The sequence below is a fragment of the Meriones unguiculatus genome, chromosome 11 (genome assembly GCF_030254825.1).
Source record: "Meriones unguiculatus strain TT.TT164.6M chromosome 11, Bangor_MerUng_6.1, whole genome shotgun sequence".
In the NCBI taxonomy this organism is placed as follows: domain Eukaryota; kingdom Metazoa; phylum Chordata; class Mammalia; order Rodentia; family Muridae; genus Meriones; species Meriones unguiculatus.
In genome coordinates this window covers 110,956,356-110,979,976 of record NC_083359.1, presented here as the reverse complement: position 1 = coordinate 110,979,976, position 23,621 = coordinate 110,956,356, and the positions used below count along the sequence as shown (strand labels likewise).

The 23,621-nt window shown below is 51.7% G+C and overlaps 1 protein-coding gene and 1 long non-coding RNA gene across 5 annotated transcripts in view; one reads left to right on the top strand and one right to left on the bottom strand.

Annotated features, from left to right (window-relative positions):
• Hhat (hedgehog acyltransferase) overlaps window positions 1-23,621 on the top strand; it is a 204,030-nt gene that overhangs the window by 42,812 nt on the left and 137,597 nt on the right. For all 4 annotated transcript variants that reach the window (XM_060364950.1, XM_060364948.1, XM_060364947.1 and 1 more), the window contains one exon: window positions 7,387-7,558. In XM_060364950.1, coding sequence (XP_060220933.1) covers window positions 7,387-7,558 — 172 coding nt within the window. The remainder of the gene's footprint in view (window positions 1-7,386; window positions 7,559-23,621) is intronic.
• On the bottom strand, window positions 22-7,441 carry LOC132646435 (uncharacterized). The gene is made up of 3 exons (XR_009584708.1): window positions 7,306-7,441; window positions 3,205-3,737; window positions 22-2,526 (listed from the first exon to the last, which is right to left on the bottom strand). It is a non-coding gene; the product is annotated as an uncharacterized LOC132646435 (long non-coding RNA).

Genomic DNA, 23,621 nt, shown 5'->3' with positions numbered 1-23,621 from the left:
CAAAAAACAATTATTTGCTGTACACATAGTTTCACCATTTATTAAAGACTAAAGCAAATTTATATAATAATGGGAAGGATTATTTCATTTACATAAAGTGTGAAGCCACGACCGAGCGTTTGACAGGGCCTGGGGCACCTTCAGACCTGATCAATAATTGATTTTATAACTCGGTGCTGAGAAGGCTGCGTTACCTCGTCGGCAAGAAGCCCCACTGTAGCCTACAACTTGGGGTGTTCGCTGTGCTCCTCTGTGAAGTGTGCTCCTCCACTGAGGTGTGCTAGGATCTGCACGGTCAGTGTTGTCTGAGCCTTTAGGTACGCATGGAGACTAGCTGAAGGTGGGGCTTCCCTCCTGGGTGGGCCAGAGGACCCCGAGTCTCAGGGGACAGTGGCCTCCTAGTTCATCACTGTCTGGCGAGTTTGGGGGGCTGGTACCCACTGCAGGGAAGGCGGGGAAGAGGGGAGGATTCTGGCATCTCGATTGGAAAGTAGGAGACGTGCCGTGCCTGTTGCCGGCAGATGGCTGCCCTCTTGTTCACAGGCTGGGTGTGAAGTAGCCCTGACATGGCTCGAGATGGTTCTGGAGGCCAAACTGAGCCGAGCACAGGTGATGGTGCTCTCACACTGCTGTGCACAACATTCTTGTGTGTGTCACAGCAAGCCACCTTCGTCCTTGTGCTCACACTCCTCCTTCCTCCCCGACGCTAGTCTACCGAGACATACTGAAGAGAACTTAGCTCACGTGTTAGTGCCTGAAATGGTTCCCAGGGTCATTGCCTCCACAGTGAGAATATGTGCAGGCACACATAAACATACATGCATGTAACACACATGCACACAGGACACCTCCATGCGCACACAGATGTACATACAACATATGGATTGACCTGTCTATACTTACAGTGCATGCTCCTCACATATAACATGTATAACGTGTATACATATGCACTTTACATGCTTGGACATTTGTATAGCATATCTGTGCGCACACATACAGCACACATAACACATAACCTGTACTTACATATAGCTTACAATATGCATGCACACATTCAACACACACATGCATGCACACATGTAGAGCACAGAAATACATGCGTGTGTCTGGAAGCATGGTTTAGAGCACAGGTCAGAGGTGTTGCTGTCTCTGGGATGATGTGAAAGACGTCTGGGGAAGAAAAAGGAAGGTTCTTAGAAGCTGCTGCTTTCATCTTAAGAATTTCCTCATCGTGCCTGGGGCGGCTGAGAACCACTGTCCTGAGTTTGTCGGAGGACTGGGGTAGAGGCAGGGCTAGCACAGATCGGCAGCCTCAGACCTTCCACATCTTGCCTCTTGCAATTTCCTTAACATTGTGAGCTTGGCTCCTTCCCAGTTTTCCAGCCAGTGACTTCTGAACTGACCCTTGGCCCCACCCTCCCCTGGGATGGATAGTAACTCTTGGAGTTGCAGACTAAAGCCATTCGGAGGAGACAAGCTCTTTCTCCAACTGCGTCATAAGTGCGGGGAGCTTTGCCCGGTGGGAGATGGCGTTGCTGGGGCGCACAGCCATGCTTTGCTTCTCCTCTCCCATTTTCCAGCCACAGGAGCTGCCTCAGGACTCACCCAAACCTTTAGCCTCGGACGGCTGTTCCCTTGAGCACCGGTCTGTGCAGGGTGAGTGGGCTCGCCCTCTAGGGTCAGGGTCTGCCCAGGTCTTCTTTCTCTGTCGCCTGCCCCAGGTGCTGCAAGTACGGACTCTGGAAAGGCAAATCAAAACCTTTCTCCTCTATGGCCTGCCTGTACTTATTAAAGTCATCTCAGAAAAATAAATGCCCAGTAAGCCACAGGACAAAAGAAATACCAAGTAAAAAGCCGGGCAGGGTCTGGGAGTGTTGCTCACTGGGTAGAGCTCTTGCTTTGCAAGCATGAGACCTAGCTTCTGGTCCCCAGAGCCACATAAAGCCAGACGTGGAGTGGGCACGCGCCTGTGTCACCAGAGTCCCTGGGAGCTCATGGCTTAGCTGGACAAAAGCAGACAAGAGACCCTGTCTCTTGGCTTCCACCTGTGTGCTGTGCCCTGAATGTTCCTGAACTCACAAGACCGCACACTCACATCACACTTGTTATACCACAGAGAATAAAAGGCCGTGTGACGTCTGCATTTGCCTAGGTGCCTGTGAGTGCTCACTTCCTCTGTGGTGAGGGGATGGGGGTTGGCTGCAGGATCAACAATAATGGAAGAACTCAGGAGTGAGGCAAGGAGGCTTCGCCACCAGGGGGCAGCAGCTGCCCACACGGAACCAAGCCCAGCAGGGCCGAGCAGGGTGAACCAGAAACTCCCAGTACCCAACGGGGAGAAGAGCAGCTCTGCAGAATGTGTCTGTTTCTCCAGTTTCTGGCACATGCATTTATGTACACAAGTGAGGGGAGGGTGGACGAGGTGTCCTCCGTGTGAAAGTTTCGTTCACAGAGCGAGGAAGCCACTTGGCTGGGAGGCGATGGACCGGTGCCCACGAAGTCCCTTACCAAGGGCTGTGCTCCCACCTGTGGGAGAGAGACAGTGGATAAATGGGGCACTCGGGGTGGATGCCGTGAGCAAGGGCCCTGCTCCGGGTTCAAATCCCTGTTTGTTTCGTTTTGTTCTGATGAGCAGCCTTCCCTGTGCCTCGTTTACTCCTGTGGGTCACTAACATGAGCCAGGCTTGTTGTGTGGGCCTGTGGTTCCAGGATTCTCGCCAGCAGCACGCACACTACGCTGTTCTGATTAGAACAAGTGGCAAGCTCCGGGGAGTGCAGGCTGGGACAGAGGCCCGTGTCCAGCCTGGGCACAGGGGTCTGAGCAGTGGCCATGTTTGGACACTGAGGGAGACATTGTGTTGAGCTGTACTTATGTTCTTCTCCATCCTCCCTGCCCTCCTCCATCCCGTCTGTTCTCTGTCCTCCTCCCTTCTGTCTGTACTCCATCTTCCCCCCCTGCCCTCCTCCCTTCTGTCTGTTCTCCGTCCTCCTCCATCCTGTCTGTACTCCATCCTCCCTGCCCTCCTCCATCCTGTCTATTCTCCATCCTCTTCCCTGCCCTCCTCCATCCCGTCTGTTCTCCGTCGTCCTCCCTTCTGTCTGTACTCCATCCTCCTCCCTGCCCTCCTCCATCCTGTCTGTACTCTGTCCTCCTCCCTGCCCTCCTCCATCCTGTCTGTACTCCGTCCTCCCTGCCCTCCTCACCTTGTCCTTGTTCCCAGGTACTCTCTGGACTCTCTCAGGGTTTGAGGATTCTGTGAATGAGAGGCTGTAGAGCCGATTTCAGCTTTTTATCGTCGTCACTCATTTTTTCACTACAGTCAGTGTGACTCAGGTGATTCCCGACTCTCAGCCCTGACTCTCAGCAGCACCTCTGGGAGGCCAGCACCCATCTCCTGCCCTGCCCCCGCTAGCCACTCTCCACCAGGCCCATTCCTGCCTGCAGTGACTGTCTGGTCCCTGCCAACCTTTGCGCCAGGCACTGTGGCTCAGGCCTGGGATCCTGGCACGTGGGAGGCAGAGACATGGTGATCAGAGATTCCAGATCAAGGGCTGGGGAGATAGTTGAGTAGGTGATTGCTCACTGTGTAAACATGGGGCCTGGGCTTGAGTCCCCCGCACATATCAAAGCTGCCTGGGCCAGTGCACCCATGGGACCCCAGTGCTGGGGGCCGGCAGGTACTTTCTGGGTCAGTGTGGTCCAGGTGGCGGCTCCAGGTGCAGTGAGAGGCTCTGACCTGAAGAAAAAAAAATAAGGTCAAGAGTGATAGAGGAAGACATTGGACATTGGTCTGTGCCTTTCTTCAGTATGCATGTCCACACGCACACACACACACAATTCATGATTCAAGGCCAACCTTGGCTACATAGTAAGTTTGAGATGTTGCCTTGAAAAAAGAATGAAAGACACAACGTTGTCCTTGGAAGCTGAGGAGGATGGTGGGTGTAGGTGCTAGAGCAGTCCTGTGGAGGGGAGAGTGGCCTCTGCCAGGGGTCAGCCCCCACTCCTGTGGAGGGGAGAGTGGGCCTCTGCCAGGGGTCAGCCCCCACTCCTGTGGAGGGGAGAGTGGGCCTCTGCCAGGGGTCAGCCCCCACTCCTGTGGAGGGGAGAGTGGCCTCTGCCAGGGGTCAGCCCCCACTCCTGTGGAGGGGAGAGTGGGCCTCTGCCAGGGGTCAGCCCCCACTCCTGTGGAGGGGAGAGTGGCCTCTGCCAGGGGTCAGCCCCCACTCCTGTGGAGGGGAGAGTGGCCTCTGCCAGGGGTCAGGCCCCACTCCTGTGACCTCTGCCAGGGGTCACCCAGCAGGCACCCTGCATGCCAGATGTTTAGGTCACAGTCCATAACAGCAGCAACATTACGTTACGAAGCAGCAGTGAAGTAATGCCCTGGTTGGGTCAGCACATGCTCGGATCTTGGGAAAGGGTCTCGGCACGGGGAAGGTCAAGAGCTCCAGATGAAGGCCCAGCTGTCCAGACCCGGTGCCGCTCTGCGGCGGCAACGGCAGCTGCCAGTTTGGTGTTTGCCCCTGGCCTGGCTGTGGGTAGCTGAGCTGGGCCACCAATGCTCGGTCCGAGTAAGAAGCGTGTCACGGGGAGTGGGCAAAGGATTTGGGGAATCCAGAGAAGACTCTCTGACCCCTCGGGAACATGGCGTACGTGTGTGTGACCCTGCGCCTGCAGACACAAGTCCTGAGCCCAGGAGAGGCCTCTGCTGCTTTCAGGTGTGCGAGTCCTGTGCAGAGGACAGCCACCTTCCTCAGTTGACAACTGTCGTCTTCAGTGTCTGAAGGAGGAAGGTGACATTCCCTTTTGTGCAATTTGCATGAAATGAGATTTTAAATCGTAATGCGTTTTAGAGTACACTTGGCAGACGAGCTCATGTGTGTCTTTCAGTGGCGTCTGACTTGAAATCCCGCAGTGGCAGTTTCCAGCCATCTTAGGGCTGACAGTCCCCTCGGCTGGAAATGCCTCAAATGGAAGGAGCTCTGTGCGGCAGCCGGTCCCTCCTGCTGCGAGTCTCTAATAAAAGAGACTCCGCTGAAGGGAGATGTGAGTGGACTGTGAGGTTTACCAACCTTCCGGAAAGGCAACGACTGCTCGTGTGTGCGTGCGCGTGCGCAGGAGCGTCGATTTTTATGTAGGCCAGTTTTCCCGCCAGCAGTCTAGGCTGACTGCCAGGCTCTGATGCTCCTGTCTCTGCCTCCTCAGTTCTGGGGTTACAAGTTTGTGTCACCATGGCTGACTCTAAGGGGGTTCTGGGAACCATGCTTGGGTCCTCCTGTTTATTTAACAAAACTTGTACTCATTGAGCCATCTCCCCAGCCCGGAGCACCCCTCCCCCTTTCTTTTGTAGATAAGAGTGATTGACAGGAGGTGGTGACCCTTCTCCTGTGTGCACCTGTGAGTTAAGGAGTCTGCATTTCTGTGGCTTCAAGCATGGAGGCGCTGTGTCAGGAGAGCTGTAGGAGATGCTCTGTCCTTCCTGAATGTGGTGACAGACACAGTCCTCAGACAGGATGTGTTAGTTAGGCTCCCGGGAAGTAGGCATGGTACAGAGAAGCCAGTCAGCTGTGGTGTGAACCCCATGCTTTCACGTCACCACAGGTGTTTGTTCATTTTGAGCTTCCTGTGGCGTGGGGCCGCCTGGGCTCCTTTCAAGCCGCTCTTTGCTGAGAGGCAGGCTGGGAGGGCGAATCTGCTGCCCTTGCCCATGCGTGGTCTGCTCACCAGGCTGTACACTGCAAGGTCTAGGCTTGGGGGCGGGGCAGCAGGCTGTGTGCACAGCGCGGCCAGAGCCGGGCAGAGTCAGCTGCGTGTGAGACTCCAGTGCGCCAACGGCTCTTGAGGCTGTTAGCAAATTGATCTGACAGCTTGCTCCCGTATACCACTGTATACCTCTGTGGGCACCATGCTGGGCCGGCTTCAGCAGAGGGAATTTGGTGCCTCCTCCTGTTTTCTTGATTGCCTTGGTGTGGATGCTTACTGCCTCCCTGACCTGCACAGAGAGGGGACCCTGCAGGGAGGGGACCCCATGGTGGTCAGTGGTCAGTTTTTTTGTCATTTTGACACAAGTGGGGATCGTTTGGGAAGAGGGGGCCTCAGCTATCTGTAGCCACGCGCTTGCTTTCTTGAGTAACGACGGATGTGGGAGGGCCCAGCACGCTGTGGGCAGTGCCAGCCCTGGGCGAGTGGTTCTGGTGGTTTAGGAACACGATCTGGGCAAGCCACGAGGAGCCAGCCAGTGAGCGGCACCCCTTACAGCCTCGGCTCCTGTTCTGACTTCCCGCTACGCCGACCTGCGAGATGGAAGTTACGCTGTCCTGACCATGGTCTTCAGCACAGCCAGGGACGGCAAGCTAAGGTAGCCCCAGGCGGACGTGGTCTCCACCGTGAAGTCACACAGATGAGTGGGCCGCGAGGCGAGGTTCCCACAGCCAGGCAGTCGTGGGAGGACGGGCTCTCTGACGGCGCGGCCCACTCAGGTCCGAACGCTGCAACATTCCGTGGCTTCTGAGCAGTTCCAGAGCAGGTTTGCTCAGCGGGCATAACGTTGAGACGGTGTTCAAAACTGCAAGCTCCGGAGCGCGTGGATCCCGGGGGGGGGGGTTAGATAGGGCTGCCCAGGCTCTCTGGACACGACAGAAGCCCCCAGCTCACATCCGGCCCCACCCTGTGGCCAGTGCTCTGCGGCTCCCAGAGAAAAGAGGGCGAAGGAGGCGCAGCTGCCAGTGCGGTGCTGGCGTGTAACTGGGAGTGCCCGGCTTCGTGCTCACATCACCACCACGACTTCACTTTATTTGGGGAAACCAAGACCCCGAGGTGTTGAGAAGCTTCTCAGGGTCATAGCTGTGTGGCCGACACTGGACTCATTTGTAGACCAGGCTGGCCTTGAATCTTGAACTCCCAGGGATCCCCCTGCCTCTGACTAAAGAATGCTTGATCTGGGTTGCCTGGGCTCCATCCCCGGTGTCGGCTCCCGTTTCTGTTGTTGCCTGACTGACAGCTCAGGCATGAGTGGGGTGGTGGGTGGAGGGAAACAGGCTGACCAGCGCCCAGACAGGCTGTTTCACAAGGCAGAGCCCATGAAGTCCTGGCCCAGCCTGGGCTGTCTCGGGTCGGGCCTGGGAGGAAGGATGAAGAATTTGACTTTGCTCTTGGCTCTAGGGCACCGTGTTGGCATACCTGCTCTCTTCTGGGGCAGTTTCTGTAATTTTCTTACCTGGGAAAGTTGCATGACCCCAAGGCAAATGAACCCCCTCCCCCGACCCCCATCAGTCGACGGGTAATGATAATGTGTGAAACCTTACCAGAACCATCACAGAGAGACGCTGCTGCACAGCGTGGGCCCGGCGCCATCTAATGCTGCCTCCTCTGCTTGCCTTCCTCAGATGCAGCAGCCAGACCTCAGCTCTCCACAGCGCGGCCTCTGCGGGCTGGCCAAGGCCCTGGGCCGCCTGCTCTGCTGGTGGTGGCTGGCCGAACTGCTGGTCCGCCTCATGTACATGCACGCCCTCTTCGGCAGCACCCCACTCCTGGAGAGGCTCTCCTGCTGGGCCCTAGGTAACCTCGGGGACGTGGGAGCCGCTGGGGTGCCGGGTGGGGGAGGGCCGCACCGCGCTGCGCCGCGCCGGGTGAGCTGAGCCCCGGGGCTGACCCCCTCCTGGGGCTGGGACAGCCTGAGTGAGGCCGCACGGCATGGAACACAGTGGGGAGAGCGGCGTGGCTGACCAGCTCTGGCCTGCCTGGGAGGCTGCTGCTGCGAGAACCCAGTCAGGCTCATTCTGCCTTCTTCCTGGAGAGTCAGAGCTGGGTAGGCATAGGCTTGGGAGCCCCAGCCCTGGGTGGGCAGCCTTTGCTGGTGCTCACCCATGTCTGAACACCTTCATCTCAAACAGGAGGCTTGCCCCTGCAGAGCTGCTTTGGGGCTTCCGTGAAACACTGCATCTTGTGGGTGAGCCTCATGATGCATGCTGTAGAGCAGATGGTGTCTCTGTGTGTGTGTGCATGGGTGTGCGCGTGCCCTGTAGATAGAGTAGGCGGTGTATGTGTGAGCATGCAGTGTGCAGATGCACGCACATTTCCCCGTTGGCCTCCTTTGCTTGTTTGTGTCTTCCTCCATCCTGGCAGCAAGGGAGGAGGGAGGTCCTGTTTTCCCAGAAGGACACAGGCTCAGTTATAACTCTGGTGGAAAGCATTGTCCTTCATTCCTCTGCCCTCAGCAGCAGAGGCTGTGTGTGCTGTGACCTGGTCTCTGGCTCCGTTCCTTTGGCGACACCTGCTTGGCTGGGCTCTGTCTGTGGTCTGACTTTCAGGTGTGAGTGTGTGTGTGTGTGTGAGTGTGTGTGTGTATGAGTGTATGAGAGAGAGAGGTACTCCAGGCAGATTAAGCTGCTGAGGGCAAGTGTGCAAGCCTCTTCATCTGTTGTGTGGTTATAGGTTTTTCAGTCTTGCTGTCCTTGCTGTCACATGTGCTTAGTCAGGATGTGTCTGGGCCAGAAACCTCCCAGGACCCCAAAAATGCTGAGCTGTTTCAATGGCAGCCTTTCCTTCCCATAGATTTAAAGCCTCAAATGACCTTTTTACAGACCCGGACAGCATTGTCTTCGGTTTAGAGGATTCTTAAGAAGTGTTTCACTAACTCACACTCAACTCGCTGTGTGCTGGGGAAGCCAGGGCGTTTGTTCCTGGTGGCAGGCTGTCCTTGCAGCTGGAGGTCACTAATGCTCTGAGGTTTTAATGGCAGCGAGATAAACAGAATAGGGCCTAGGGTTGGTCTCTGTGGAGAGCTGAGCATGAGCATTGAGGTCTCACAGCGGCCTAAGCATGAAGAGTGGAAAACAGTGGAAATGGGGCTAGTAGCAAAGGAAAGTTACCACAATGCTGGTCACACCTACACGGGGAGGGGCAGACGCCTAGAGTTCCACCCATGAGCCCTTCCTTACCTGCCTTACAGACTGGACCTCCAGACGCCCGGCATCACGGATTTCCCCGTTAGCTTTGCAGAGGTGACCTGGCATTGCGCTCACGCTTCTCTCCTCTCTCTCGGCACCCGGGCCTCGGTGAGATCGGAGCGGTGTCACGTTTTTGGGATGAAACTTGGCCTGGCGGTATCTGAGCTGCCTCCTCGCTGCTGCACTTTGCTGGTTACTTTTCTGTTTGTGAAAAGCCCAAGGTAGCTCGCAGACAGGAGGAAGAAGGAACGGAAAACTGAGAACAGATGCCCTGACCTGTGAGCGCAAAGCACAGAGTGAGCAGGCAGGGGTGAGGCTATGACCTCCCAAAGCCTGCCCTTCCTCCCCCCTCCCCCCGGCTCCGCACTTCCTCCAGCAACTTCCTCCACTTCTTTTGGAATGGTCTCTCTGTGTAAGCTTGGCTGACTTGGAACTTGCTTATGTAGGCCAGGCTGCCCTTGAACTCACAACCTCCCACCTGCTTCTGCCTCCTGGGTACAGGGATCAAAGGCGTGTGGCAAAAAGCACCTGACATAACACTTCACTGCTTACATAGAGACAGGCGATGCCCCCAGCTGGGACCACCCCTGCATGAAGTCTTGAGTTGCTGGGTTCCGTGAGGTTCTTTCTGCATGATTTTATCTTTATTTATAGACGAATAGTGCTCCATTGTGTATGAGTGCCACATTTTCGTTATCCATTCTTATGTTGATCTTGCTGTTGTGAAGTTATTTATGTTCTGAGTCTTCTTGGGTATAGTTGACCTCATTGGGCTGAAGTTTTCCTTCTGGCATCTCCTGTAGGGCTGGGTTTGTGCAGAGATACTGTTAAGGTTTGAATTTGTCGTGAAATATCTTGTTTTCTCCATCTGTGGTGATTGAAAGCTTTGCTGTGTATAGTAGTCTGGGCTGACATCTGTGGTCTCTTTGGGTCTGCTTGACATCTGCCCAGTTTGAACCGTTTTATTCATTTCCTTTACCTGTTTGATTGTGTTTTCCTGTATTTCTTTGAGGCACTTATTTCCTCTTTAAAGGCCTCTACCGTCTTCATAAGCAGAGTTTTAAGGTCACTGCCCTGGATTAGGATATCCAGAGCTTGCAGCCATATTGCCCTGGTTTTGTTGATCGTGTTCTTCAGCCATCTGGTTGTCCCTGGCCTTGGCTGGTTATTTCTGGAGCCTGCGGGATTTCTCGGGCATGTGGGAGGAGCCTAAGTTGCAGGCTGGGGGCTGAATCTGCTTCTGCAGCCTTCAGCTCTGCTCTGCTGGTTGTGTCCCCTACGGGCGGAGTCAGGGCTTCTAACCTGTGCGGTGGGGCGAGGTCCTGCGGTCTCGAGACCGCTAGCAAAGCTGTGAAGCTAGCAAAGCTGGATCTGCACGTCTCTGAAATCCCGAGCAGTCCGCAGGATGCCAGGAGGATCCGGGAGGTCCCAGGGTGGTGCCCTGCGAGCCTGGCAGCCTGTGGGGGTGGGGGGAAAGGATGGGGAAGGGTATGAACAGAAGTTTTGTAGTCAGTCATGGCGGCTTGCTCACCTGGCAGACACAGCTCTCCTGGTACTCAGATGCTGCTGGATGCTGCCATCTTGGAACCGGGACCCCTCTGTTCCTGTTGTGTAGCCGGTCTACACTGGGGGACCCTAGCTCTGGTACCTCAGAGGTGTCCTTAGCACAGCAGAAGTGTGGGGTCCGGATGTTGGAGCCGAGTGGAACTCAGGAGTCATGTTCAGGGAGACCCGAGCATAGGGCCTGGGTGTCTCTTGGGCCTGGGAGCTGTCGGGTGGGGGTAGGGCTGGAACTGTGTGTCCCAGCTCCTGGGAGGCCTCCTGTATGCCAAGGAGTGCTATGGCTGGTCATGTGATAGACTTACTTTTGGCTCTTGAGGATTCTCCATACTGACTTCCAGAGCGGTTGCACTGTTTCGAATTCTCTCGGCTGCAAGGCTGTGGGCCTTAGCCCCAACTTCAGATGCAAAGGTTTTCTGCCTGGAAAGCTTAGTGTTTTCACACACACACCCCCCCCCCCCGTGCTCCTGTCTCAAACCTCACTTCGCTCTGCTTATAGCTTTTGCAGCTGGAGGGCACCTTTCTCTCTGACTGCTGAAGCCTCAGGGTGTGGCTGGGGGTGCTTGTCGGGCACTCTGGCCATCTCCCCCACATTCTTCTGACCTGAACCATCCCACCAGTCACCCAGGGACTCTTGAGAGCCCAAAGAAAGTCTGTTAGCTTTGGTTTGCATGTTATGAACCCATCACTCATCCTTCTTGTGCTCACATGGGATGGGCCCTTCCCTTCCTACAGATAAATTACGTTTAGAGTCTTTCAGATGTGTGTCTGTGGGAAAAATCTGGAATTAAAGACTCCCGTGACTGGGTTAAAAGCCTGTTCTAGAGTGGAGTGACCTCACTGAGTGTGGCCTCGGCCCAGGCACTCTCCTGGGCTACTCCCTCGGGATGGAACGCCCCTTCCTTCATTGTTTTTGGTGTTGCCTTCTTGTCATTCCCACTTCCGTCAGAAGCTCCCTCCCACTTCAGGTTCTCAGCACGGGGCTTGTCACCACCCAACGTTTCCCAGCTTCTCTGCCCCCACAACACACGCACCCCAAATGAGCAACTCCCTGGGCTCATTTGCCACACGGCACCTCCAATGCTAGTGAGTTGGTTGAGTCTACACCTGTTTGTCAAGTGTGAATAGTGCAGTTTGTCAGGCACATGCCTTAGCTGTTACAAGCAGGCATCAGGTGTGGGCGTGGCTCAGTGGCTGAGCGTGCAAGCAGGAGGCCCCGAGTTCGGATCTCCAGCACTCATAGAAGGCCTGATGTGGTGACAGCCTCTTAACCCTGGCTCCATGGGGGAAGGATTTTCAGAGAGCGGAGAATTGCTGGGACTTGCTGGCCAGCTACTCTAACAAAAGGTGAGCTCAAGGTTCAGCAAGAGAGGCCGCTCAGGTGAATGCGCCTGATATCTTCCAGGTATGCATGTGTTAGCTTGTGCTCCTGTATGTGCGTGCACACATCCACACACACACCATTTGCTCTCAAGCATGTTTGGGAGCATGTGACTTTTAGTCAGAACCTGTGTTTGCAAGGCCTTTTAGCCTGAAAAAGCCACTGATGTCAGAATTTCCGTGTGTTCACCTATAAGTTAATGAGACACGGGTTTGATTCCCAGCACCCACACAGTGGCTCACAACCATCTGTGACTAGTTCCAGGATGTCAGTGCTCTCTTCTGGCTTCCACAGGCACCAAAGATGGGGTGCACACACACACAGCCAGCTACCATACACAGAAAAGTAAAATAAAATAAAATGTGAACGAGAACCAGGTACTTATGCAGAGGGCCTCACTGGTGCTGAGAGACGTCACTGAGAAGGCGTTACAAACATCGTCACTCTGTGGTGGAAACTGTCACAGCTGCGCATCTAGTCTGTTAGCTTGCACTGCCCTGACGGAGACTGGCGCTATGTCAGACACAGTCCACAGCAGTGCCAGGCTCGTGTGTACCCGCCCCAGGGTCCAATGGTCCTGGCCAGAGGGCAGTGTCTCTGTGCCAATCCCTTGACGGACAGACCCGTTCAAGTAGCACAGCTGACCCTGGGAGGGACTTGATGTTTGTCCCAGTGCTTCTAGGGAGAGACAGGAGAGAAAGAGACAGGAAGGAGAGGAGGAATAGAGAGAGAGGGAGAGACAGGAAGGAGAGGGGGAATGGAGAGAGGAAGAGACAGGAAGGAGAGGAGGAATGGAGAGAGGAAGAGACAGGAAGGAGAGGGGGAATGGAGAGAGGAAGAGACAGGAAGGAGAGGAGGAATGGAGAGAGAGGGAGAGACAGGAAGGAGAGGAGGAATGGAGAGAGGAAGAGACAGGAAGGAGAGGAGGAATAGAGAGGGAGAGACAGGAAGGAAAGGAGGAATGGAGAGAGGAAGAGACAGGAAGGAGAGGAGGAATGGAGAGAGAGGAAGAGACAGGAAGGAGAGGAGGAATAGAGAGAGAGGGAGAGACAGGAAGGAAAGGAGGAATGGAGAGAGGAAGAGACAGGAAGGAGAGGAGGAATGGAGAGAGAGGGAGAGACAGGAAGGAGAGGAGGAATGGAGAGAGAGGGAGAGACAGGAAGGAGAGGAGGAATATGGAGAGAGAGGGAGAGACAGGAAGGAGAGGAGGAATGAAGAGAGGAAGAGACAGGAAGGAGAGGGGGAATAGAGAGAGAGGGAGAGACAGGAAGGAGAGGAGGAATGGAGAGAGGAAGAGACAGGAAGGAAAGGAGGAATGGAGAAAGAGGGAGAGACAGGAAGGAGAGGAGGAATAGAGAGAGAGGGAGAGACAGGAAGGAGAGGAGGAATGGAGAGAGAGGGAGAGACAGGAAGGAAAGGAGGAATGGAGAGAGGAAGAGACAGGAAGGAGAGGAGGAATGGAGAGAGGGAGAGACAGGAAGGAAAGGAGAAATAAAGAGAGAGGGAGAGACAGGAAGGAGAGGAGGAATAGAGAGAGAGGGAGAGACAGGAAGGAGAGGAGGAATAGAGAGAGAGGGAGAGACAGGAAGGAGAGGAGGAATATGGAGAGAGAGAAGGAAAGAGGAGGAATATAGAGAGGAAGAGACAAGGAAGGAGAGGAGGAATAGAGAAGGAGAGGGAAGGAAGAGGAAGAATAGAGAAAGGGAGAGACAAGGAGAGGGGGAATAGAGAGGGAGAGGGAAGGAAAGAGGAGGAATAGAGAGAGGGAGAGACAAGGAAAAAAGAATAGAGAGAGGGAGAGAGAGAAAAGGGAAGGGGGAAGGAGGGAGGGTTCTGTCAGTGGTTCTGGGGAGACATACTGCAGCAGGCCAGGAGGTGGCAGTAGAAGCTCTTTAGATGAAAAGTCTGTGGATGAAAATTTCTAGAAATCAGATAATATTTTATTAGCCTAATAATTGTTCTCTCCTTGGAAATTAACGAAGTATGCTGACGTGGTGTGTGTGTGTATGTGCGTGCTCACATGTGTTTGTGCATATTTATTAATGTGTGTGCATGCGTGTGCTGGTGTACAGTGTGAATGATGTATATGCATGCATGTGTGTGTATGCATGTGTGCGGACATGTGCACGTGTGTGTTGTGATGTTTCTGTGCTTGTTTCTTGATTGTAGAGAAGAATATCTGTTCTCTCCTGGCTTTTAAGATGCCCCTCAATGTCCTTGTGCTGTGACTGTGGACTCACCATGAGATTCCCGTGTAAAATTAGAATTCTCTAGGACAATATATTTTTCAATTTCTCAGGCTTAAGGCTTACAGATTTCAAGTAGAACATGGTTTTGCATGGAGATGGCAGCCACGGCTGGTGCTGCTTTCAGCGATGAGGGCTTCAGGGTCCCTGTATTTATATGGGGCCACGGCACCGTTCCTCAGGGCTCTGCCCGTGTGTTTGTGGTGCTGTGTCTGCCTCTGAGCTGGCCTCCATGGACTTAGTCCTGCTGTGGGCTTGTCTTGCTGGCCTCCCTGGCCATTGTGTGCTGTTCAGCGCTTTATCAGTACCAGGGGCAACACGGCCACCTGCTGCAGGCAGAGCACTGTTCCGACAGGTACAGCAGACACTTTGACAAGGTTTGGGCAGCCAAACACCCCAACGCCAGGGAGCAGGCCTGTCGCCCAGCCAGGGGTTTATATGTCTGTGTTTAGGTACGGATTGCAGAGGCTATGATCTAGCTAGCCAGCTCAGCCTTCAATCTTTGTGTTTTGGAGAGGTGGTTCAGTGGCTGAAGATACTCGCTGCTCCTGTGGAGGACCCAATGTGGTTCCCAGCACCCTCACGGTGGCTGGCAGTTCTGACCTCCAGTTCTAGGGTCCTCACGGGCGCCAAGCACACTCATGGTGCACATATGGCCGTGCTGGCACTCTCATGTACACATAAATACAAATAAAATAGCATCCTTCAGAAAAGGAAGGGTGCCTTGTAGCATGGGCCCTGTCTTCATTCCGCAGCTGTGGCCGTGGCCTCTCCTCATTGTCCTCAGGCGTGTCCAGTCATGGTGTCACTGTCCCCGATAGCATCTCCAGCAGATAAGCCATTTTCCTTTCAATGCTGGACTCTTAGGAAGGAGGCGTGTGGCCGACTGGAGCCGTTTGGTGTGGCAGAGCCCGAGATCAAGGAGCACAGGAGTCAGCTTATAAACCCAAACCAAACCCATTTCTTGAGCTTGTCATTGAGCAGCGTTGCTTCTCAGGGAACGCGTGACAAATCCAGGCGTATGAGATGGGAGGGGGTTCTAGTGAGAAAAGAGCTTTGGCAGTGCGTTTAAGCGTGCACAAGGGGAGTTCAGTTTTCAGTGACAGATAAAACAGGTCCCCGTTGGTTTTGTGGGTGTACTGGCGCGTCTTTCGAAAGCTGTAAGTGTGCCTGGTCAGTGTAGACACGATCATGACCTAAGAGTGTGTGGTCCAGGGCTTTGTAGCGCAGGGTTGAGTCTGAAATGCTACCCGTGTGCCCGTCTAAACGGAAATGGAATGCCTTCGAAGACCTCTGCTTGATTTTGCTAATTCTGTAACGTCTCGAGGAGAAAGGGAGACACTTGGCACCTGGTAATTGTTTTGAGAAATGAGGGCAGTGTTTAGCAGACAGCACAGGGCCCTGTCCCTCTTTTGTTCTTTTGAAGTGCTAAACGTTTCAAGGCTTGTTAAGATACGGCTGAAAAATTAATTTTTATAAATTCTCTCCTTGGATTAGAATTCTAAAGTTATTTAAAATTAATGCAGTGTGAGCATAGAGGTACTCTGGGATTTACCACTGACGAGCCTGACTGTTCAGTTACAGATATGCCATGTGGCGAGAGGGCAATTCCACAGTGCACGTTGCAGACGGGAAGAGATGCCCGAGTGGCGTGTCACTGGAAGGCGTGTCAGGTTCCTCTGACACCAGGAACCTGACACGCCTCCAGGATGGTTGGACCCTGCCGCCATCCCCCTGCTCCAACTCTCACAGGACATCATGATTTCTGTTGATTGTTCTCTGGAGAGTTGGATTACAGACAGCTTCTTAGATGTATAAAATATACAAATCTCTCTCTTAAGCAGAATTGACATGAATCTGAGTGATCAGATACACTGGGAGGTGACATTTCCTTTTGTGGAAGAATTCTTCCTGGAAGGATGCACAATAGAATCCTTTAATTTTGCAAATTTTCAGTTCTTTTACACATAGACTCTGCACATCACGTTTTCTTGGTAAAGTTGAGTCATCATCTTCAGTTGAAAATTTCCTTTTCGGAGTCTCAGTACTTGGTCTTGTGTAAACTCTTCCTGTCATACATGGTTCCTTTGAGCCTGGCTGGCTGGGTGTACATGCTGTTCTTTTGTGAGAGCTTTTTTCCAAGTCTTGTCTGTGTGCATAATGAATTTCAGTCATGGCACCTGTTTCGCCATCGTCATCCTCACTCCTTTCCTCCCAACTTGTCTTCTGTGTGTGCATGTTGCACTGAATTAGTTGGGCTTGCCTGCATGAGCCGGGACGGGGGCTTGTTCTGGAGCACCAGCCGCTCAGCACTGGCCACACAACTCCCTTCCCAGCAGCCACGATGTCCCTCAGGGAGGAGTGGGGTCTTGGCCATTCCTTCTGTGTTGGACGTTGATGGATTCAGTCTCAGGCAGGTCTTCTGTGAGTGATCATAGCTCCCATGAGCTCGTGAGTGCACTGGTCATGCATGTCCATGGATGGCTTTTAGACACCTCACCGCTCCCATTCCTTCCCCTCCTCTGCGGTCGGAGTTCTCCAGCCTCAGAAGGAATGATCCAGATGTCCCACTCACAGCAGGGCGTTGGCCTTTCTTCCAGGGCTTCAGCCAGGTGTGAGTGTGCTAAGTGCCGTCTTCTGCAATAAGAAGCTTCTTGGCGGAGGGCCGAGCAATTTATGATAGAAACCCGAGTGTTTAGCAGGCAGGTTGACGGTTTGACTGCTTAGAAGTAGGTTCCATTTAGTAGCAGGTCCTCCAGGGAGGGTGGCAGTGATATCCCCTTCCTCCTCCTAAATGTGTGTGTGTCTGCTTGTCGGAATATGTGCCACGGGTGTTGGAGCCTGAGGAGGGCGGAGGAGGGTATCAGAGCCCGAGGAGGGCGGAGGAGGGTGTCGGAGCCTGTGGAGGGCGGAAGAGAGGGTGTCGGAGCCTGCCAGATGTGGGTGCTGGGAAGTAAACCTGGATCCTCTGAAGGATCAACCAACATTCTAACCCACTTGTCTTCCTCTTGGGCTTTTTCTGGATTGGGTGTGAGCTGACGTCAGTGGATTGTAATTGTGTCATGGCGAAGATGGGGAATAGTATTTATTGCCCTAATTTTAGCATGCCTGTTCTGTTTTATTACTGTACCCAGGGCGTTCGTGTTAGCATTTCCCATATTAAAATGCGTTTAGAACACCCTGTGCTTATGAGAGGCTTTGTCTGGTCTTCTTCGCTTTTATTGGACAGTTTTCATCTTCAGTGTGATGTATAATAAAAGTGATTGAAAAGGATGAGCAAGAAGGATTTGCTGTTTTGTAGAGGTAACTGTGTCCTCAGCAGGATACCCTTCCTTTGAAAAGACACTGGTTGATTAAGCCTTATAAGAGGAAGCGCTTTTAAACTCCATTTCCTCACATTTCAAGTGTCCACAGAGTGAGCACCTTGGGAGGCAGCACGCCTCTGAGTTAATTCTGCTCCTTTCAACCCTGAGAGAATTAGCTGCAAGGTTACAGGCATCTTGGCAGGAGACACAATGACCTGGGAGAGATTTGCTTTTTAGCTGCCGGGAATAGAGGGCTTCGGTTTTTCCTGTCACAGAGTGACGGGAGGCCCCGAGGGGAGATGCAGCTGCTGAAGGCCCAGATGAACTTCTTGACCTTGGCCTTCCTTTGGGGAGGCTGGTAGGCTCTGAGCTTGCGGTTCTCGGAGGCTGAGGTCCTGCTTGCCCTCCCCTGGCCACTGTCTCTAGCGTCTCGGCTTCATTGAGCTGTGGGCTTGCATCATGTCAGGAAGGGCACAGCTGTGCCCATGGTGCCTTTTCTGCACCTGCACCTTCTGTCTCTCACGCTTTGGTTTAGCACATATCCTTTGAGTCCGGCTTGAGTGAGGCCTCCAGACTGTTTTTCCGAGTGTGCTTTTACCTGTGTCAGTAGCTTCCTTTGGTGTTAAATCTGCTTGGCTGCCCTGTCCTCTGGCCTGTTTTACAGGTTCCAGCTCCACGTCCACCCTGCGGCTGGACCTGCGTCTAGTAAATGAGGTAGCCGAGATGGAGGCTCCTCTTGCCTCACAGCTGCTGGCTGCCACTGCTGAACAGAATCTTATTTTTAATCATGTCTGTGTGTATGTGAGCTGGAGTTACTGATGGTTGTGAGGGTCCACATGGTGCTGGGAACTGAGTCCAGCCCTTTGTCGGAGCAGCCAGTAGTCCTAGTGCTGAGCCATCTCTTCAGCCCCCAGGCGGACACTGCTCAGAATTGGGTGATGTCAAGCTTGTCCTGCTGATGCCTGTGACAGACTTTACACACGCCACACAAGACTTTAGACGTAATAAAGAAGATGCTGCAAATATTTGTTCACGCAGCCTAGGGAGTAAACGAGATCAACACAGTTGCAGCCCTAAGTCACAGCCACTGGCCTGGGTGGTTTTCATTCTTACGCATCTCTTTTCTCCTTTCGCTTCTCTGTGTGCCTTCTCGTGGTTGGGAAGGCTTATGCATTCTGGGGCAGGATCGCCCAGGCCTCTCTTGAGGAAGGTGATTCATCTCTGCAGAGCTCCGGCGTGGAGCACAGGAGCCCCTTGTCTTATCCTCTCTGCTCAGCTGCTGAGCACCTTAGGGCACAGCCTGGCTTCTTGTTTTTTGGGGGACCTGCATGCAGCAAGGACTTGTCTGTCCACATGTCACTCTGAAGCTGTCGGCTCTGGTCTTGCTTCTCCACCCAGGACGCCTTGATAGCTTCTCGTCCAGCACTTCTGTCTTGCAGTTTCCTTCCCTTTTTCATTCTTTTACTCATGCTCGGTAAATAAACACCCACGAGGGGCATTTCAAGACGCCAGTGGAGACTGAAGACTGCATAATGTGCTTCCCCAAGAGTCCACACCATCGGAAAGGCTCATTCACACACTAGGCCCACGAGAGCCTGACAGTGAAACAGCAATTACAACACTGTCACCTGGCGTGAGAGCTGGGGAGCCGCCTTGGGGGTGCGGTGCTTGGTGTGTGAGCATGAAGACCTGCAGTTGATCCCCAGCTCCATGTGTGTACCCGTGACCTCAGCACCAGCAGGTGGAGACGGGGGATCTTCTGAGCCCACTGACCTGTCAATTAGCCTAAATCAGCAAGTTCCGTGATTGATTCTGTCTCAAAAAATGTGTTGAATGCTTGAGGAAGACACTTGATATTGGTGTATCCACGCACACACACGCACACACAATTTATGCTATGTGAATGTGATCTCTCAAACCATCACAGTGCACCCGGTTGTCATGTGTGAGTGGCACAATGCTTGCAAAAGGAACTGGATGATGGGGATATTGCAATGTAGAGTTGGCTACTATGTAACATTATTTGCAAACTTTGTGATACCCTGGGAGTCAGTCTGCTAACCAGCCAGTAAAAAGGGAGTGCCGTGTGGGTACCGTATCCAGCACTGATACGTGGGCGGAAGAAGTAATTGGCAGCCAAGGCAGGGTGGAGGGGTGGCTAAGATTCTGTCAGGAGGCTCGGGGTAGCATGCGCCTTAGGTCTTCTGAAGTCTGTATTTCTGGATTTTTTCCTCTGGAGATGTGGAAAGCAAAACCATGGAGAATCTGTCATCTGTACCAGAGTTTCTTAGAAACAGGCTCAGGAGCTTGTCCAAGAGGTGCTGGCAGGGCAGGTGCTGCCTGGCTTCCTGGGACCAGCTGCTTTTGGGCACCAAGGGTCAGCTGCTGGCTGCAGTCTGCCTTGTCGTTAATATGTCATTAATAATGCCTGTATTTGATTACGTAGAGTATCTGCGGCCATACTAGGAGTAGAGGTTATATTTTTAATGCTTAGATTAGTAATCTAGTTGTTGTGGATGATTAATATTTATTATTGATTTATCTTTTAGTTAAGCAGTGGTTATTCCTAAACCTGCTGTATACCCAAATCACCACACAGAGACTAGGATTATTTTAATTAACCTAGAGCACAATGCTGGGTAATAATTACTCCATCCTAAACCTCCAAACGCACATAGTTTCCTGTCATTCAGATTTCACCCATTATACTTGCTTTTAGTCTTATCTTCGGTCCAGTTCATCTCTCCACATGGATCCTCTCTTGTGTATCCTCTCCTCCCTTCTGCTTCCTCTCTCTCCCCTCCGGACCAGGATGTCCCACCCTGTTCTTTCCATTGCTCAGCATTGGGGCTGGTTGTTTAATTAACAATACAAGAACACATGGTGGCATGTTTACACAAACTTGAGACAGGTGATGCTCAGAATAAACATCACAATATATTGTCTGGATCGAAACCGGATAGTGGGGTAGAGAAATGAGCATTTGAATGAACAAGGGTAAATTGTATACATTCCACAAGAACATTTTAACCAGACCTAGAATATAAAACATAAACTTGCATGTATTGATAAGTTCCTATACTTTTTTGATACATGTATACATTGTATGGAATTTAAATCAGGTTAAACACAGCTATATCTTCAAACATCATTTCTTTAGGTAGGAAACATTTAAAGCCCTTCTTTTTTGTATCATATTCTCATCTCAGCCTAACAGGAGACCCACTCTTTAGCTGCCACACATGGCGAGGACATGTTTGTCTTTCTGTACCTCTCTCCTTATTTTATTTAGCACAAGGACCTCACTTCTGGCTCCTGTCACAAATGTCAGGACCTCATTCTTTCGGTAGGAACAATATTCCACTGTGTTTATGCTCCGTGTTGTTTTTCTTAACCGCTCACCCACCGTTGGGCACTTAGCCTCTTCGTTTCTGAGTGGAGTGAACCGCGTTGCAGTAAACCCCGGGTGCCTCGTTGGTTTCCCAGGTGGCTTGTTGGTTTTCTGGATGTCTCCTTGGTTTCCTGGATGTCTACTTGGTTTCCTTTGGACTTGTAGGCTCCCGCAAGGGGGGATGCCTGGGTCATATGTGAACTCTGCTTTTAGCGGTCGCGGGAACTCGTGCTGTTTTCTGTGTTTCTGTCTTCTGTTACAACAGTGCATAATGTTCTCTTTCCCGTGCCACATGCAAATGTCCATCTCTGTTTTGGATTAAAGCCATTCTTACCACGGTGGGAACCGACCTCTCCGGCTTTGGTTTGCAGTCCTATGACGATGACCGGCCTTAGACATTTCCCACACACTCGCTGGCCACGCGCTTCTCTTCTTTTGAGAAATGTCTACTTCATATTTCATTGGTTTGTCTTTTTGTTACTGACTTCTTGATCTATTCTGGACAGACAGACAATTTGCAAACACTTTTCCTTTCTGTAGGTGTGGTGTCTCTTCTCCAATCTTTTTTTTTTTTTTTTTTAATTATTATTGAGCTGAAGGGTTTATCTTGGTGTAATCCTGCATGTCTATTTCAGCTTTTGCTTCCTGTTTTGGGGTCTTGTCTAAAAATATCCACAGTGGTCTCAACATCCTGGAGTTTCTCCTGTGCCTTTTCCCTAGAAGTCTCATGTCTAAGGGTTAAGCCTTTCCTGTATTTGAGTTCTTGTAATTAGTGAGTGATACATGTCTGTTTTCATTCTCCAGGCGAATACCTAGTTTTCCAAGTGCCATTTGTTGAGAGGATCGACATTTTCTACTAGTATTTGTGAAAGATCAGTTATTCTATTGGTCTATGTGTCTATCTTATATAATACCATGTTCTTTGGATGGCTATAGCTTTGCGTTATAGTTTGAATCCAGATAGTATAATGCCTTCTAAATTGTTCATTTTTTTTTCAGCATGATGGCTATTTGGAGTGTTTTCTAGTTCCAAACAAATTTTATAATTCTTTTCTAGCTATGTAGAAAGTTCCACTGGTATTTTGATAGGAATTACATTGAGCCTTTGGGTAGTATGGCCATTTCAACAATATCAATTCTTCTAGAAAATGAACATGGGACATTTTCCTCTTCTTTCTTCCCTCCCTCTTCCTTCCTTCCCTCTGTCTTCTTTTCTCCCTCCCTCTTCCTTTTTCCTTCTCTCCTTTCTTTCCCTCCCTCTTCTTCCTTCTTTCCCTCCCTCCCTCTTCCTTCCTTCCCTTACTCTTTCTTTCTCCCTCCCTCTTCCTTTTTCCTTCTCTCCTTTCTTTCCCTTCCTTTTCAGTTTAATTCATGGTGTTTTATAGTTTTCATGGTCAAAAGTCTTTTTCATCGTGGTGAAACTTATTTTTGTAGCTACTGTCAATGTTAGTGCTTTTTTGATTTCCATTTCTGACAATGTATTGTTGGTGAGTACTGCACTGGTTTCGAGTTCGTGGACTGAACTGAGGGCCTCACCCATGGTGACAGCTGCTCAGCATTGTGCTGTAGTCCCAGTCCATCATGTTGGAAGTTTTTGTCCTTTACCCTTGGTGAATTTGAATACTGGTTTTACCAGGTTATTTTTTGTTTGTTTGTTTTTTGTTTTTTCATGGTTCTTGATCTCTGCAGCTAAGATGATCTCATTTTCAAAGAGTGGCAAATTGACTTGTCCAATTTGGACTTATTTTTTTCCTCTTTTCTGCGGTCTCTAGCTAGGACTTCAAGAACTATATCTTAAACACGTCTATCTTCATGACCTCCATGAGGAAAACTGAAGAAGGATGGAAAGGAAGGAGAACGAGGGAAGAGGAAGAGGGGAAAGGGAAGGGAAGGAAAGAGGGAGGAAGGAGAGAAGGGTGTTCCATGTTCATGGCCTTAGAAGAGCCAGTATTGTTGAGATGCCCATACCACCCCAAATAAGCTAATTACATGTGATGCTCTTATACTGAGCCGTGTTCCTTGCACTCTTATACTGAGCCATGTTCCTTGCACTCTTATACTGAGCCATGTTCCTTGCACTCTTATACTGAACCATGTTCCTTGCGCTCTTATACTGAGCCGAGTTCCTTAAGTCTCTAGTTTGTTCAGCCGGCGGAGCTGAGAGATGTCTCTCCCCAACCCTTGACTGACATGTAACACTGTTTGACCACTTGTACAGTTGTGAATGGTTTGTTTCGTGAGGTGGTTGCAGATTCCCTTAAACTGCTCAGGAACTAATCCAAAAGGTTACCCCGTCTACCCCACACTCCTGTGTCCTGTGCGAAACGGAGTGACCCGGTGACAGCAGCACTGAGTGGACAAGGTGCTCTGCCGTGATCAGCTGCTGCATGGAGCCCCATGTCTAGCCATCTGGGTTGGGCTTTGCGCCTACGTGGTCTGATGGGCAAGGTTGCCGAATGCCAAGGTATCTGCAACGTGACTTGTGGTGGCCAGGTGGGGACCACCTCACCATACATAGTGTAAAAGACAGGTGTTGGATGTGAAAGGATTAAGTGTTCTTTTAATTATTTCATTTATTTACATTTGTGTTTTGCCTCCATGTCTGTGTGGCGGTGTCAGGTCTCCTGGAACTGGCATTTTAGACAGTTGTGAGCTGCCATGTGGGTGCTGGGATTTGAACCGAGGTCCTTTGGAAGAGCAGTCAGTGCTCTTAACCACTGAGCCATCTCCAGCCCCATGATTAAGTGTTTTATTGAAAGGCAAAAACACCATGTTTTATGTAGTTTGTA